We start from the raw sequence: 16405 nt of genomic DNA, 5'->3' as shown, positions 1-16405 counted from the left end.
CCATGGCCAGGAGCCACGTGCCTTGGGGCCCAGGAATAGAGAAAGCCAAGGGCACATTTTTTCATCGTTTCCTTCAAATTCAGACAGAAAAAATTACCCTTCTCTTGAAGAAGCTTTTTCTGATGAGCGTTTCAATGAAAAATGGGAAGAGGTCAGAGATGCAGCATCCTGCCAGTGGGAATGTGCTGTGGGCAGCAGGTGGATGGGCTGTGCTAGGCTTTGCCACAGCTTGTTCTGCCACAGGCAGCACCTGGCCCCTCTGGAAAGGTGCTGATGGGACCACATTGACAGTGCAATGTGAGGAAAGGAAACCAGACAAAATACGCACATAAGACTCGGGCTGGACGACAAGGAAATAATTTATTTCCAGGTCCCAGAAAGACCTTGAAAAAAAATAACAAGGGTGAGGAAATCAACCTTCTAATTTCATCTGGGTAGAGAAACAAAAACCGAAGTGTGACTCCATCAGACACGGTGGCAGCTGCCGGCTCCCCCCGCGGGTGCGGGGCAGGGGGCGCGGGCAGCGCAGCGCGGCCGGCTCGGCACCGCGCTCCTCCCCTATTTACACGTGGGGTAGAAACTAAAACGCAAGCGTGCGTGCATGCGCCGGGCAGGGATGGGGGGAACCCGGTGGGAGGTTTGCTAAACACCGACCCTGTCAGACCCCATCTCCTAGGACAGAGCCCTGCTATTGCACAACACTTGGCTAGAGGAAGGGCCAGTGCCGGAGGGGCTCGGGCACGGATCTGCAGCCCAGAGGGAAAACACGAACACATTCCTGAGGAAAGAGAGGGCTTTCTCCATTCTCCTGCACGGGGAGGGGGGGCAGGGGGTGGTGCAGGGCATGACTTGCCCGAGGCAGCGCGGCCAGAGCTGGCCCTCCAGAGCCCCGCTGCCTCCCCAGCATCATCACAGTGAAGCAGCAGCACGCCAGGCTGAGTGCCAGCCACGGCATCCACCGCCAACCCGGGGGGACCAGAGAGGCCCTACGGAGAAAGGAGCTCCTGGTCCCGGTATGAGCCAAGCTGGGGCTCTGCACAGGTGGCCGTGGCAGCAGCAGGCAGGGCAGGCACTGTGACAAGGACAGGTCCTGTCCCTCTCCACTGTCAGGTCTCACGCTGCAGCCAAAGGACCAACACCAGCAGCCGGGAAGCAACACACGGTAAAAAAATGAACACACATGTACATTTACAGTTAAACCTTCTCCAAGGAGAGAAAACGCTGTGGTTAAACTAAAAGGACAAACCCAATGATAAGCCCAGGATGTGTCAGGCCTTGGGAGACCTTATCAGTTACCTATCAAGGATATAATTGATTTTTTTCCCAACATGAACAGATAAGGAGCTGCACTAGCCAGCGCTGCCTGAGACACTGTGTGAGGGCATCGCTCCACATGCTGTTCAGTTCCCCCCAGGGTAGTCGGCAGGCTGGGAAGGCACAGGGCACCCCGTGCTTTCCTCCTTTCCTCCAGCATCATCTACGGCCCAAGGAGCAATGGCATGTCCTGCTGGCATCTTCCTGACCTGCCTTCCAAACCCAGGAATTTCATGCAAAGGCAGCCCCACTGTGGCAGCTCATGCTGGCTTCTTGCAGGGCACTGTGCCGGGGTGGCTACACCCCAGGGACCACAAGGTGTTACAGATTTGCTGCCCAGCCTGCAGCCAGCAGGCAGAGCAGCACAAGCAGGACCTGGCCTTGTGTACACCTCCTGGGGATGGCTTTTCTGTCGCCCATGATGATGCTTTGCTGTCAGCTGGGTGTAAGCAGGAATTATTCCCCCCAGTCAGGGGCTGGGGTTATCTCGTACCCTGCAGCATAGTCCTCCATGGGATGCAGCTCTCCCCAGCTGCTGTGGGTCAGGTAGCACTGATGTCCTGCCTGCTCCCCTGTGCAGCTCACAGTTTGGTGACAGCCAGTGCCTGACTGAGAGCTCCATAAACCCTGAGTCCCACATGAGGGGCTGGCAGAGCCCGCTGGGGGTGCTTCTCTGGGCCCCTCTGACGGTGCTCCCCAGCACTGTGACTGCCCCGCAGCTCAGGCCACAGCAGCGTGCCTTGGTCATGGGTGGGATGTCCCCATCTGTCACTGGGGCTTGTGGGGCACTCCAGGACCTTGCAGACAATGTCTGCTGTGCAGGGAGTGTTGGACAGCCCCTTCACATCACAAGCACCTCTGTGACCACAAGACAGGGGCGAAGAGATTGCAGTGCGGGGGTGAAGTGTGGTTTGAGGTGAGCGGCCGCTCTGTGCAGGATGTGATCCCTCCAATGCCATGCTGGCAGCTGGGGGCTGCTGAGAGGCCCACAGGGAACAGAGAGAAGGAAGACTCCAAAAAAGCGAGTGAACTTAAGGGGGGGAAATCTTAACAGAAGTTAAAAGCTTGTTTCCTTCTGAAAGGAAAGCTCTTAAAGAAATCAAAGCTCTTCAAATACTCTGACTCAAGTGACAAAAACAATTTAGACAACAAAAGGCTCCCGGTTTGCTCTTCCTCTCCTGGATGGGGCTCACCGAACAGATCTATTTAAATGATAATTTGTGGGGGGAGAAATCGTCTCCAAACTCTCTTGACTTAGATTTTCTTTCTTAAGTTAATGCGTAGTGCTCTAATGAGGACTGGCATTGAGGAGATGAAGACACCACAGCCAGGCTCCTCCAGGCTCCCCAGCCCCTCCTCGGGGGTGCGGAGCCCACCCAAGCAGGAGGCAGCTGCAGAGGAGCAGTCCCCCAGTGCCCCCGGCCCTGCGGCGCAGCCCCTTTGTGGCAGCCGTGGAGTCTGGCCACGGTCCCCACGTGGCACCTCGCGGTGCGGGAGCCGCAGTCCAGGAGGCACCAGGAGCCTCGCAGGGGTTGGTGAGGCAGCTACGACTCCTCACTGTCCTCCTCGCCCCTGCGCCCCGCGTACAGCGCTGCCAGCTGCCGGAAGCGTGGCCCCCAGCCCCTCAGGTACGAGAAGTCCTGCTCCGAACTGCTGGACCAGGTGTTGATGGAGCTCAGGGAGGGCACAGGGGAGTCCGAGCCCTCGAAGGCATAGGTCTGGAATGAGTCATAGGGCGGCACAGAGAGGTCCTCGTCCGCCTGCTCCACCTTCCTGCAGATATAGTCTCTGAACACAGAGAAGTCCAGGTCCGGGCTCTGCACCCACTGTGGGAGGGCATGGAGCTCAGAGGCGGGGTTTCTGCCCGGGCCCCCATCTCCTGGCCCCCCACCTCCATCGCCACCTTTGATCTCACTGAAGTCGTAGAGACTGCGCAGGGCTGACATGTCGTAGGCCTCCGTGTCCTGCTCGCCGCCCCCTTCATCGTTGTATTTGATGACATTGTCCCTCATGTCCTCATCATCCTCAGAAGTCAGGTGGCTTTTGTGGTGTCGCTTCAGCGTGAGGATCAGAAGGACCAGCACTGGGAAAGGAAGAGATGGTCAGACGGGTGCAGGGTCTCGTGGAAGCTGTGCTCCCGCGGGGTGAGGACACCTCCTGCTCGGCAGCAGATGCAGAGGCAGAGCACCCCCCGGCACGGGGAGCCCCGCCGGAATGCCAGACGGTTCCGATCAGCCAGGCTCATCGAGCAGCAGCCGTGCTGTGAACTGGCTTGGAGAGAGGTTTGCCCGGGCTCCAGTGCAGACCGGGAGCTTCCTTTCCCATGCAGCGCGACCGCCGAGACAGGAGGGACAGATGGATAAACACACGGCTGGACAGACAAACGGATGGGTTCTGCAGAAGATGAGTAGGAAAAGGGGGTGCATGAATCACAGCAGCAGCCAAATGTTGGGTGGGTGAGCGTGGAGCAGATGGCAGAGAGCCTGAGCAGTGAGCCGCAGCTGTGTCCTGGATCATCATCCATTCAGCCCATCACCTTTAAAGCACCGATGTGCACTTTATTCGTTTGGGCAATTAGGCAGAAATTTGTTTGCGCTGCGTTGGAAAATGAAACCAGTGTAAAGTGCACCCTGTGGGAAAGGGTTTTCTGAATGGAGATGCAGCAGGAGACGGGGAGTGGAGCCATGCCAAGCAGAGGAGACCTCACCAAACAACACGCTGGCTCCTACAGGTGTCTGAACAGCCCTTGGAACCAGCCAGGAGCCAGTCCCAGGGCCTGAGGGCTTTCAGCAGCTGCATCCATCAACTGCCCTCTGCTAGACCTGAGGGCAGCACAACACCCCATGCTCAGAGCCCCTTCCCATGTGCACACAAGCCCATGCTCCCCCTGCACCTACACATCGTGCTGTGGTGGCCCAGCAAAGCTTGTGCCAGTGTGTCAGTGGCTGGCAGCAGCATTCCCGGGGCACAGGTCCTGATCTGGGCAGTGCTCTGGTTTGCCTGCACCCCAGCTCCATGTCCTGCCCACGTGCTCACACACGCTCCAACACTGACCCTTGGAGCACACACACCCTGTCTGCTCTGAGACACCTGAGCGGGCACAGCAGGGCAGCTGGAGAGAGCTCTTGGCTCCTGCCCATCCAGGTGGGGATGGAACCAGCAGCTCTCCAGGCTCCGCTGGGCACACCTGCCTGGCACAGGGAGCCCTGCCCCGGCTGCCTCGTGGAGCCCAGCACACGGGAGCTGGGGCGAACATGGGAGCTTCCCTGCTGGTCCCCCACTGGCAGGGCTGAGATTCCTGCCTCCCATGCTGCAGCTACCAGGGAGCAGACAGATGCAGCCTGCTCCATGCCCACAGCACCAGCCTGCACGTGTTCATGTGATGCTGACGGAGGGGACCTGGGACAGGACAAGAGGGGCCCGGGGGACAGGCAGGAACTCACCAACCAGAATGAGGACACAGACCAGCAGCGCGATGAGGGCGCCGGGGCTCAGCGTGGCCGACACGACATAGGCTGTGCTGTTGCAGGACTGGATGGCCCCGTTGCTGTCGCAGCCACAGACACGGATGGTCAGAGTCCCCGTGCTGCTCAGGGCCGGGGGGCCGCTGTCCACCACCAGAATGGGGAGCAGGTACACGTCCTGCTCCTGGCGGTTGAAGCCCACTCTCTGTGTGTGCACCGCAGCCGTGTTGTCTGCAGGGAACAAGCAAACCCACAGTGAGGTCACCCCCATGTCACAGCCTGCAGGACCCTCCACGAGCTCCTCCATGCTCTGGATGAACAGCAGCTCTTCGTGCACCATCTCCAGCAGCCGCCCTGAGAGAGGCTGGGGCCTCTCCCTGCTCCATTGCAGGGACCCAGCTCATGGCTCCCCAGCACTGCAGCCTAAGTGACCGAAGGTGGCCAGCTCTGCTCCAGCACATGCCCCTTTGCTGGCACCTCGGGGCCAGCCTGGTGTTTCCCTGTCAGCACACCCAGGATTGAACCTCACACAGGAGCAGCAGCAGGTGAGTGTCTGAGCTGCACTGACAAACAAAGCAGGTAGAGCAGAGAGAGGGGAAAAACCTTCCAAAAGACCATCTGAGAGTGGCACAGAGTCAGAATCAGGATAAAAATCAGTTTCTGACATGGACACCAGAGCAGACAGGGTGTGCAGGTGGCACTGAGCCTGAAAGAGCAGACACGGCTTCCAAACCCAAGAGACGTATGTGAAGGGCCCTGCCAGAGGGCCAAACACCCCTATGATCCTCTGTAACTCCTGAAGGAGCAGGCAGAGCTCCTTCCAATCCTCCCAGCCAAGGCAGCCATCCTCCTCCCCATCTGCTCACACCCTGCTGCTTCAGGGGCTCAGCTGGCACTGCACAGCCCATTACGATCCCATTAACACGGCCACTTCACGGGACCCTCCAGGGCCCCGGTGCCAGCGACGAGCCCAAGAAGCAGCTGCTGCTGACTGGGAGCAGGGAGGGAGGGCAGGGACAGCGACTGACACTCGGATCCACTCCCTGCTCAGGGGTGCTGCCAGCAGCAACACAGGCAGGGTGTGGCTGAGCAGCAGGTGACAATTGCAGTCAGGTCTCAGAAGCCACTGCTGACTGTCTGCAGTCTTTATCTAACAAAATGCAGACTGGCCCACTCGCAGCAAGGTGCTGCTGTCTACAGACTGTCCTCATCAGACATGATTTGTGCTGGACCAGCCCCTTTCTCTATGAATCAGCTCTTTGATTGGAAAAGACATCTACTATAACTCTGGCCCTTGGGCTGCTGCCACCGCGGAAATTGCCGTATGGATTGGGTGCTGCATGAGAGCACACGGGGCACGGCAGGGACAGGAGGCGAGCCAGGAGAGGGGCAGGCACTGAGTGCAGGGAGGGAAGACCCACTAGCCAGCTGGGAAGCAAGTCCTGGAGGCACTGCAGGGCAGCCAGGGCACAGCAGAGCACAGAGCCCATCTCCTGCCCTGCAGGACACTGGTCACCATGGCTGAGACTCCTGGAACAGGACATGGTACCAGCACTGTGGAACTGGGCAGAGCTGGCAGGACGAGCAGGGGAGCACCAGCCTGGGCAGAGGTGCCTGGGGAGCATCAACCCCTGGGTGCAGGCAGGCTGCTGAGAGCTGCCTATGGCCTACCAAGGATGAGCTAGGGGAAAAAAAGTTATTGTTATGCTAATCGTTTGCACAAAGGTAATGAGACCTCATTTGGTGCTGCTCCCCCTGCCTTGCTGCAGCATAGCAGGGAGATATAAATAATGTTAATGGCACCATCTCAGCAGGAGACCAGGACTAACTCCTAGCTAGCCCAGCTAAGGGTAAGCCTCGGACACTTGGATCCAGTGGAGACAAAGTCACAGGACAAATAGGACAGACCAAAGTGCTGTGAGAGAGCAAGGCTCTGGCCACAGCCCAGGAGGGTCATCTTTGCTGGCACTGGCACATCAATCAGGTCACCAGACGGGGGCTGGGGTCAGATTCTGGCTCGGAGGATCCCTGAGCACACAGCCCTGCACCTCCACTGCAGCTCAGTCCACCTCTGGCCCAGGTCTGAAGGAACACAGTGCTTGGGAGCTCTCCCAGCTGCCCTTCAGCACTGTGTAAATGCAGGGGTAGCACCAGCTCCAAACCTCTCTGGAAATGCAGCAGGAGGCTGGCAACTCCCTTCTGTTTACAGCCAGCTCCAGCTCCTGTTAGGGACCTGCCACGCTGTATTTTTAGAAACAGTCTCTAGAAACCAGGGGAAAATACACGTGCCAGTGGCAGAGAGGCAGACACCAACCTCAGCTCAACTGAGACGGCTCAGGCAGTGTGGCACCACCCAGCCCCCACCTCCAGGGACGGGAAGGAGAAATATTGCCACTGCCAAACCCACCAAGTCACAGTAAAGCAGCCAGTACTTAAATCTATGAGCAGCATGACAGACAGCTCTGCTCTGAGAAACCTCGGCTCAGGAAGGGCCTGAGGGTTTGCTCTGTGATCCAAAACTTGGTGCAAGGGAGCAACAAAAATCCCAACTACAAACACTATTTTAAACGTCTTGAAACCGCATTTTCTCTTCTGAACAGGGTGACACGAGCCCTTCCTACGGGAGGGAGATCTGCAGAAATTTCATATCTACACCTGCGACACTGCTCACCAAGGCTGGACAGCCAGTGCCCAGCCTGGCACAGACCAGCTGCCTTGGACATGGAAATGGCTCAGCCATCCCCCCACTGCCCCCCAGCTGTGCCCAGGCTCTCCAGAACCACTGACAACTGTCTCCTCTGTTAAGTGTTTGCACTCTCATTACTTGCAAACTTCTGTGTTCCCCTCTGAGATACTCCAAAAAAAGCCGTGCTGCTGCCATGCAATCACAGTCCCTTTGACCACAGAAGTGAAGAATATTTTGCCTGGGTCTGGGAATATATATCCTGGAAGACAAAACCAAAGCAACCTCCTACAAAACAATGTAATTTCTCTTGGTTGTTTCTTTACAGTCAGCTGACCCACAGCAGCTTCTTCAGGATGCGTCCTGGCACAGATTGGTTTGCAACAGCACAGCCCGGGCAGGCCTGGCCCCGCAGCCCTCGCGTCTCTTCCTCCTCAGCAGCTTCCTGCCAAGTCCATTTCTGGGGTGACAAGGCCGAGGAGCAGTGCTGCCCACACTGGAACGGGAGCAGACGTTAATCCACAGCTTCCCTGCACAGACAAGTCTGGGTCTCCACACTTGGTTTCCTGCCCAGTCCCCGCAAAGCTGCACCTTCTGCTGCGGTCACACCGCTCCAAAGGCTGTGCCGAGTGTCCTGTGATGCACCAGCCAAGCCATTTGCTATCACTGCCATCTTGTTGCACAAACTGACATTTTCTCTGCAGGTTTCCTCTGCCACCCTCTCCCTGATCACACAGTGACATTATCCCACGTCACATCACATCGCCTTGTGTGATGGGCAGGAGACGGCCCCTCTGTCCCCCCGAGGAACAAGTCACTGGACGAGGCAGGAAACGATGCGAGCCCGAGCGAGCAGGGACCCATCAAGGCTGCCCTAAAGGAAAGTTTAGAAACACAATATACTCTGGTGGGAGCTTAACATCACTAGGAATAATAAAACAATTAAGTCTCTCAGATTCCCTCTCCAAATAGGCTCTTGGCAGCCTCAAAGACAGAACTAATAAATCCTTCTCATAACTCAATCTCAAGCAGTGCTAGGAGAGCAGGAGGGATTTTGATGTCCCTGCCCTCTCCTGCACTCACAGGGCCCTGTGAGCATCTGCCTTCCTCTTCTCCAGCAGCTGCCCTGCTGCACCAGTGCCCAGGCACACCAGCTCCAGGGAGGAGCCCCTGGCACCCGGCCAGGCCCACGGGCACGCTGCTGCCAGGGCTGCCCAAAGGGAACAGACCCCCTTCAGCCCCAGGTAGTGCAGCTGGTAGAAGAAACATCCTGTTTTTCCCTTTTTCCTCTTCCTTCTGCTGAGTTCTCTGGGTGCCAGGCCACAGCAACACTGCTGCTCCTTCCCCATTTGCTCAGCCCCGTGGAGGTTTGATGCTCTTTTACACACGGACCCCATCCCCTGGGTCAAATCAGCATCTGTGCTGCTTGTGCTGAGAGTGGCATCCCTGCGGGGCGGGAAGCGGATTCCTCTATCCTCAGGCAGTCCTCAAATCCCAACATTTTCCTTTTGATTGTTACAATTTTCAGATCTTCTATCACCCATTACATGCTCTTAATGAGACCTGCAGAGAGTTCAGACATCTGCTTGCCTAGCCCTTGAGCCCTGGAGTCAGTAGCTCCATGTGTCACTCCATATTACCTAGTACTCCTTCCAGGTTGCTGGGTTTGGATGCCTTCTACCATTCCTTCCAACACAATTAGCATTTCTTGGAGAACATGATTTCAGGCTTTAATTGCCTTTGATCCTTCTGTAATCAATTTTCTCAGACCAGAAAGACCCAGCAAAAGGCGAGTTAGGAGACAGAGGATAGCAAACGTCTTTGGAATGGCACCAGTTGGACCTGAGCGTGGTCAGCTTCTCTAATTCCATCTCTTCCTTTAGTCATTCCATTTGTTGGGCATCTTCCTTCTGGATCGTGACTGTTGTTACCACAGGTGACATTTGTTCCTTGTCTGAAGAATCGGGAAGTCTGTGAGCAGTCTCTTGGGCAGAGCAAAAGCATGGAAAGAAAGCGTCCCCTCTGGCCCTACCCTGCCTGTCTGTGCTCCCACACACAGGACAGGGCTCTGCACTCGAACCTTTACCTGCCTGTCACTTGCTCTGCTTCCCCAGCTGTGCACGGGGTCAGTTCTGCCCAGCAAGGTGCTTGCCCGAGCAGACCCCACGTCAGGGACCCCCAGAGGGAGCCCCAACATTGTCCTCAGCACTCCCAAGGCGGTGCTGAGGACAAGTCACCTCCTGAGGTGGCTCTCTGCTGCCATGAAGGAGCCAAGGGAAGTAGGTGCAAAGCAAAAAAAAAAAAGGATTTAAGCAAGAGCTTAGCGAATCCATCTGTGCTGACATCCATCAGTGTCACTCCTTGGCTGCAAAAGCAATATTTATAAATCACGTTTCAAAACTGGCTACAAATTTGTACAAAGAAACAGATGGGCTGGTGGTAGCAGTTTGTCACCACTGATATTTATATGGGGGAGTAGAGACAAGTGCAAGAGGGGTGAATGCACGAGAGGGAAGCAATGGAGGAACACAAGGGAGGATGCAGCAATGGGACCTGTGAGAGGAGTGGCAAAGGCGAGTGTACCCAGGGCACCTGATGAATTGGAGGAGGGGACAGTAATCAAAGAGAGGGAGATGGCACCAAGACACATGCCTGCTAGAAATGAGGGGTGTCTCCATCTGCACAGGCAGCCACCTCCGCTTGCTGTGGAAGACAGCACTGCTCAGCACTCAGGAGGGTCTGCAAACACTCTGGGAATAACCCTGCAGCAACAACATTTGTTTTCCCAAGAGCAGGAGGCGGAGGTGATGCCAGCTTTTACTCATTTTATGCAGTGTTACACCACACGCAAAGCGTGAGGGATCGTTTAGCACAAAGAATTACCCCGTGCCACGAGAGCCTCATCCCACTCAAGAGAGCAGCAGCTCTGTAGGAAATGGTGGCACACAAGCCAATGTCCTGAATCTACTACAATGCCAGCTCTTGGGCTGGTGGACCCCAGAGCCCCAAACGGGGTGTGACCCCTACACAGGGCTGGGAAACCAGGCAGCCCCTGCTAAACCCCAGCCACCCCTGGCCACATGCCCTGCCAGATCAGCAGAACAGCAGTGGTGGCCCTGGGATGGCAAACTGGCCATGGTAGGGACCCTGGCCCAGAGCCAGGAGCATGGCCTTGGGCTCCTTGGAGCCCCGTGAGGGTCTGGGCAGGGATGGACACCCGAGTGCGGCTCAGTGCACTCAAGCACATTTTCATAAGGTCCTTCAGAGAAAGTGAGGGAAGTTAATCACTGGGTGTGGGGCAAAATCTTGCTGAGGATTAAAGCCTTCTTACATGATAAGAAGCAAAGGTCTTGTAAACAGCTGCCCCCGGAGCACAGGGGGAGGGGCTCAGGTCAGGGACAGCTGAGCTTCTCAGGACACAAAACAATACCCAGCCCTTCTACCATCACATCTGAAGTTTTTCCAGCTTGACTGTCCCTAATAACACGGAACTGAACTGAGCAAGCAGGATCTTACGTCAGCAGAAGGCTCCTCTGATAAGCTTGAAACAAACTAAACCAGATTTTTGACAGATGAAGCTGCAAAAGCAGAGACAGAAAACGGTTTTAAAAGAAAACCCAATCAAAAACAAAGAAGAATTTCAATGTGATCTGCTAGCTTCCATCAGGGCTGGCCTCTGTGACAAGTGCGTGCGCATCTGGCTGGAGAAGGTCCCGGTATCTGCAGGGGTCCCTGCTATACCTACTGCTGCAATCAGCACCTAAATGCACCCTAAACACCAGTCTGATAACTACTTTTCTGGATTGTTATTGTCCACACAAATGCCACTGAGTCCAAGGACACAGAGAACCCCGGAGGAATAGACATGCTTGGCTGCATGTCCCAAAGGACAGGATGAGCCCCAGGAAAAGCAGAGGAATTGCATCCTGGAGCCGTCACCTCACAGGGAATCAGGCTCTGCAGCCTGTATCCCAGAGGACCCACCATGGCCACGGGCTGGCTGTGGTATGACCACACTGCCTGTTTGTCAGGGAGATGGGGCTGCCCACCCACACGGCAGCCCCAGGATGACCCACGCTCCAGGATTTACCTTGTAGAGGGATAAATCATAATACTCAAAACGTGTGTTCATCTATAAATCTACATCATCTCCTTGCCTGCAGGCAGGCTGGAGATTCCACATGAAGAAAGGGATTGAGAGCCCTGAAAACACCAAAGGCTTAACCAGACAGCACAAGAGGAGCTTTGGAGCTGCTTGCAGCAGGGAATAAAGCTGGCAGAGCCTCCTTGAGGAAATCCAAGCTGCTAGCTGACCAGTCCTACCATTTCAGGTTGGCAAGAAGCCCTGTGGCATGCCCTGTGGCACAGACAGACCCTAAGCCCACGGTCCATCTGCCTCCTCACAGCCAGTGGTGCCACTCAGCGCAAGGGCTGATGGGCCAGGGGTGCAGCAGGACTTACCCTGGATGTCCAGCAAAGAAAAGTGGTGGTTGTTGGTGGCTTCAGGCGCCAGCGTGAAGTAGAAATGATGGCCGCTCTGAGGCTCATCCCGGTCCACAACACTTATTGTCTGGATCAGCTGTGGGGAGAGGGCAGAGGTGAGCACCAGGGTTGCATCTGCAGCCTCTCCCAGGGCCCTGCACGCAGGGTCCAGCCAGTGACATCACTGGCTGAGGCCACGGCATGGGATGAGCCATGAGACAGGCTCAGCTGTGGGACACGGGCAGAGCGATTCCCAGCGTGACAGGGGCTGCATGGGAAGAGTCTCAGGCAGAAGGGGATGGACTGGCAGGCTGGCACTGGTCCAGAGCACTGCCTGCAGCATGAGACCGGGGTTGGGGGACACCCACTACCTGGCCTGGCTTGGCATCCTCACACACAGCAGCTTCATACGGAGTGGCGAGCTCAGGTGGATTGTCGTTGACATCCAGGATACGGATACGGAGAGAGGCCCTTGACACCTGTGAGTGATTATCTGAAATAGAAAGAGAAGCAGGGCTTCAGCACAAAGTGCTGACTGCTGTCAGTGAGCAACCCTCCCCTTCCCTGTCTGGTGGCTGTGTGGCTGCAGCCAGCACTGAGGGTCACACAGCACCAAGGGACACACAGCACTGCATCTCTGCCTGTGGCACGGACCATCTCCAGGACAGCAGCACCTGCAGAGCATCACTCAGCCTCATTGCTCCCTGTAAAGAATCCCAACTGCTGGGCTGTGTGCCAAGGACTCAGGAAACATCACCATCAGCCTGATCTACCCCTGAAAATGCTGAACAGCCTAGAGCAAGTCCTGGCCATAAGGGCCAGTAACCACTGGTGAGGATCTGTGCTGCAGCCAAACAGCACAGAGAAGGCACAAGAAGGTTAGGACATGAGAACATCACCCCCTGACCTGGATCCTAACCCATAGGCCCTGGGGGCTGGTGGCAACATCCGAGAGTGGAGTGAACAGAGCCAGCATGTGAAACAGCTGAGATCAACTGAGGGCACAGGGTGGTGGTGAGATCTGTCCCTCCACCTCCTCTACACCCAGGTGTCCTGGTGGTGACTGTGCCCCGTTGAGGCACAGGGCTCCTGCCTCATGCTGAGGGACCCAAGTCTCTCATGCTGACACTGTTTTTTGTACTGTCATCAGCAGCTTCAACTTGAACCCAGCACCATCCACCAGCTGGCATGAGAGGGGTTACCCAGTAAGATTGAGGGCAGTCGCCCCAACCCCACACTTACCAGCCCAGCCTCGCACAGGCAGTGGTCCCAGGGGCTCACAGCCCACTCCCCTCCTCCCTTGGGGTGCATAGAACCGCTGGCTGGGACAGTTTCAGTCCGCAGGTGGGACGGGGACAGTGTTTCCACCTCCACTCATTGCAGCGTCACTGCCCTGAGCACAACTTCCAAGGGACACCGAGACTGTGCCACAGGATTATAAATCACTCTGAAGGGACTGATGTTTGCTGAAGCATCTCATACATGCCCAGAAATGAGAACTCCCTCTTACTCCACCTCCTTTGTTTTACCCAGAGGTTGCACCTGTGACAGAACTAATGCCTCTCTCCACGCTTGGGCAGGAGTTCTGCTGCCTGTTTGTCTATAACATTATTACTGGCCCCTGCAGATCAGGTGGGGGAGGACCCAGGGGAGAAGAGATTTAGCACTGCTCCATAATTAGCTGGGAATCTAAGCCCCCTCCCCAGAGCTGCCTTCACCCCGTTCTCATGTTATCACTCCCTCTCACCCAGACCAGCTGCTCTGGTAACTAGATGGTTGTTTTTGGGGGAGGGAGGCAGAAGTCGTGACTAAAAGCCTGGAACTATGTGTTATTTTAAAAGGCATGTTGGTGCAGTGAAATAAACTGCAGTTGCTTTCAGAGACAGAGAAAGGGGGAGGCAGCAGGGCGAGAAGGGAGCCTGGGGAGGCGGAGGGGTGCGCGCCTGATGCCCACAAATGAGCAGGAGGAAAAAGGGTCCAATTCCTGCAAGAAGGAGAACGACAGCATCTCATCACCCCCTCCTCAGCCCACAGGAAGATGGATAACCATCCCTGCTGCTCAGCTCTGGAGCAAGCTGGCACTGCCGACACGGAGGAGAGGCAGAAAGAGAAGGGAGGAAGAAGAGCCTGAAGGGAGGAAGAGCCCAAAACCCCACCTCTTCCCCTTCCTAACTGTAACCCAGAGGAGTGGGGTTCCTCCCTCAGTGCCCCACAAAGTCTGAGCTGGCTGGGAGCAGGAGCCAATCCCAGTGCTGCCAAACACTCCTCAGAACCTGTTGTGTGCCATGGAGGCTCTGCAGGGCCAGCTCTGGGCACCCAGGTGAGCCTGAGCATGGCAGCTTCACTTCGAGACCACCTCCCAGAGCCCCTCAGGAGGGATGTGATCAGCATGTTTAGAGCCAAGCAGAACCACAGGTCCGTGCTCTTCCACAGCTCCAGCTGCAGCTGCCGGGAGCGCTTTGCGCCGCGCACGCGAGCGGAGTCACCCACAGGATCTGCACAGAGCTGAGCACCCGCACCGAGCCCTGCCTGACGTCCCACTCCCCCAGGCACAGCACAGTGACCTTTCTTAATGCACCCTGTCATACCAAAGCTCTCCTTTTGGCCCTTCCAAAACTGCTGAAGCCTGAGGCTCACACTCACTCCTGGGTCAGTGACAAGGTTAAAATTTGACGTGTCCAGAAACATCGAGGTTAGAAACGCAACTACTGCACCCTTGTCTACCTTTCCAGCGAGGCCCACATCAGCTTCTTTTTTTTTTGGCTGTACAGTGTATATTTGAAGGTTCCCCAAATGCTTTATCAATCTCCCTCTTCCTCTGAGCCACTACCTGGAGTCACGGGTGGGAGATATGAAAAATGGTTGGATGTACTTGATAAAAGTTATCTTCAAAACATCTGAAATATGTTTTCTGTAACTGCGAATTTATGACAGCAAGAAGTGCGATTAGGATTGTTGGAGTACATCTGTGATGAAAGGCACAAAGCACTTGACTAATGCAGGCTTCAAGCCTGCAAGGCCAGAAACTCCGACCTGTGCTTTCTCTACCTGTGTGCACGCACCCAACACAGGCTCCAGAACACAAGCAAAGGCTCAGCAAGCAGGTTCTAGTGCCAGGAAGAGCAGCAGAGGGGGTGGATGAAGCTATTTGCGTGGGTGGCACAGCAACCTGCCCTCGCAGGGCTCTGCCAAGCAGCACCTGGCCCAGGGCCGGGGTGAGGGTGGCACGTGCAGGCTGAGGGCAACTGGAAAGCAAAAAAGCCACCTTCCATTGCAGCATCTCTCCTCGGTATTCCAGCTCAGCTGACTGACATGCAAATTAGTTTAATTATTTCTTCTTCTAAAATAAATTATATTTTGCAGTGGCTGCAATATGTTGTGTCAGGCAAAATTACATTCAATATTTTTAAACTAATTGATGTCAGCCTTGAGAAAACCTGATTGACAGCAGCGAGGAAACTAGGCTGCTACCTAAACGCTTTCCTAAATTAAAATTAAACATGCCGTTTTTCTGCATTTCCTTCAGGAGTTGGAATGCTATTAATCTGAAAAGACTGAGGAAAGAGACATGGAAAATACACAGAACAAGAGGGAGATGCTGGAAGCACAGCCGTGCAGCACGGGAGATCCAGGCTGGTGACTGGCAGCTGCCTTTGCCAACATGGGAAGAATTATTTCAGAGCCACTGGAGCTGCTGCGGGTGGGGGACTGAATCCTGCCCAGCGCTTCCATGCTGCTGCATCTGCACTTGCTTCAACACAATTACCAGCATGGTTCAGGGCATGCACTGAGTGCCAGCTGGACCCCCCATGCCCAGGTGCCACATGGCAAAACAGGCAGCACTTGGACAGGACGGGCAGTGCTGGGACAGGACAGGCAGTGTCAGGACGCTGGAGCAGGAGATGGTCACAGTCCTGCTGCACAGCAACACTCTGGCTCAACACTCAAATGCTTCAGCCACATCCCAAAGTATTTTTCTCAATGTAAATAATCATGGAAGTAATCTAAACAGGACGATATTCTCATCTTGAATGTTCAGACACAAAATGCCAACTTGCCCTCCCCCTGAGCTGTGGACGACTGAGTGCCAACAGGACCAACACTGGGCAGTTCTGGGCAACTGCTCACCAAGGCTGGAGCTCTGCAGCAGCAGCTCACAGGGATGGGAGGGGACCGGGGATACTCAGCCACCCCTGTCATGGCAGGAAAGGAGGAACCAGCGGTTACTGTGCTAGGATGCAGCAGCTATTACTCCTCCAAACCCACACACAAACTCACAATAAAGCACTTTGCATTTTTACCCCCAAACCTTTCCTGTGGAGCTCCAAATCCAGCCATTGCCGAGGCACACGTGCCATTTGCCCTCCTGCCTGCACAGAGCCATGCAGGGTCTCACACACCAAGGGGTGCTCGGCAGCTTCTCTGGGTCTGAGGAGAGCCCAGGGCACAGCAGCACCTGGGG

General features: G+C 55.7%; 1 protein-coding gene across 3 annotated transcripts in view; it reads right to left on the bottom strand.

The window, feature by feature from the left end:
- Positions 1–341: 341 nt before the first annotated feature.
- CDH22 (cadherin 22) overlaps positions 342–16405 on the bottom strand; it is a 76684-nt gene continuing 60620 nt past the window's right edge. For 2 of the 3 annotated variants that reach the window (XM_064673729.1, XM_064673730.1), the window contains exons 9-12: positions 12315–12436; positions 11923–12040; positions 4758–5009; positions 342–3397 (exon numbers count right to left, since the gene is read on the bottom strand). In XM_064673729.1, coding sequence (XP_064529799.1) covers positions 2859–3397; positions 4758–5009; positions 11923–12040; positions 12315–12436 — 1031 coding nt within the window. In that variant the 3' untranslated portion in view covers positions 342–2858. The remainder of the gene's footprint in view (positions 3398–4757; positions 5010–11922; positions 12041–12314; positions 12437–16405) is intronic. The other variant, XM_064673731.1, reaches the window with a different exon arrangement.

Source organism: Pseudopipra pipra, chromosome 17, assembly GCF_036250125.1.
Source record: "Pseudopipra pipra isolate bDixPip1 chromosome 17, bDixPip1.hap1, whole genome shotgun sequence".
NCBI classification, from domain to species: Eukaryota; Metazoa; Chordata; class Aves; order Passeriformes; family Pipridae; genus Pseudopipra; species Pseudopipra pipra.
Note: the sequence above shows the minus strand (reverse complement) of the source record. Positions and strands in the feature narration are given on the sequence as shown.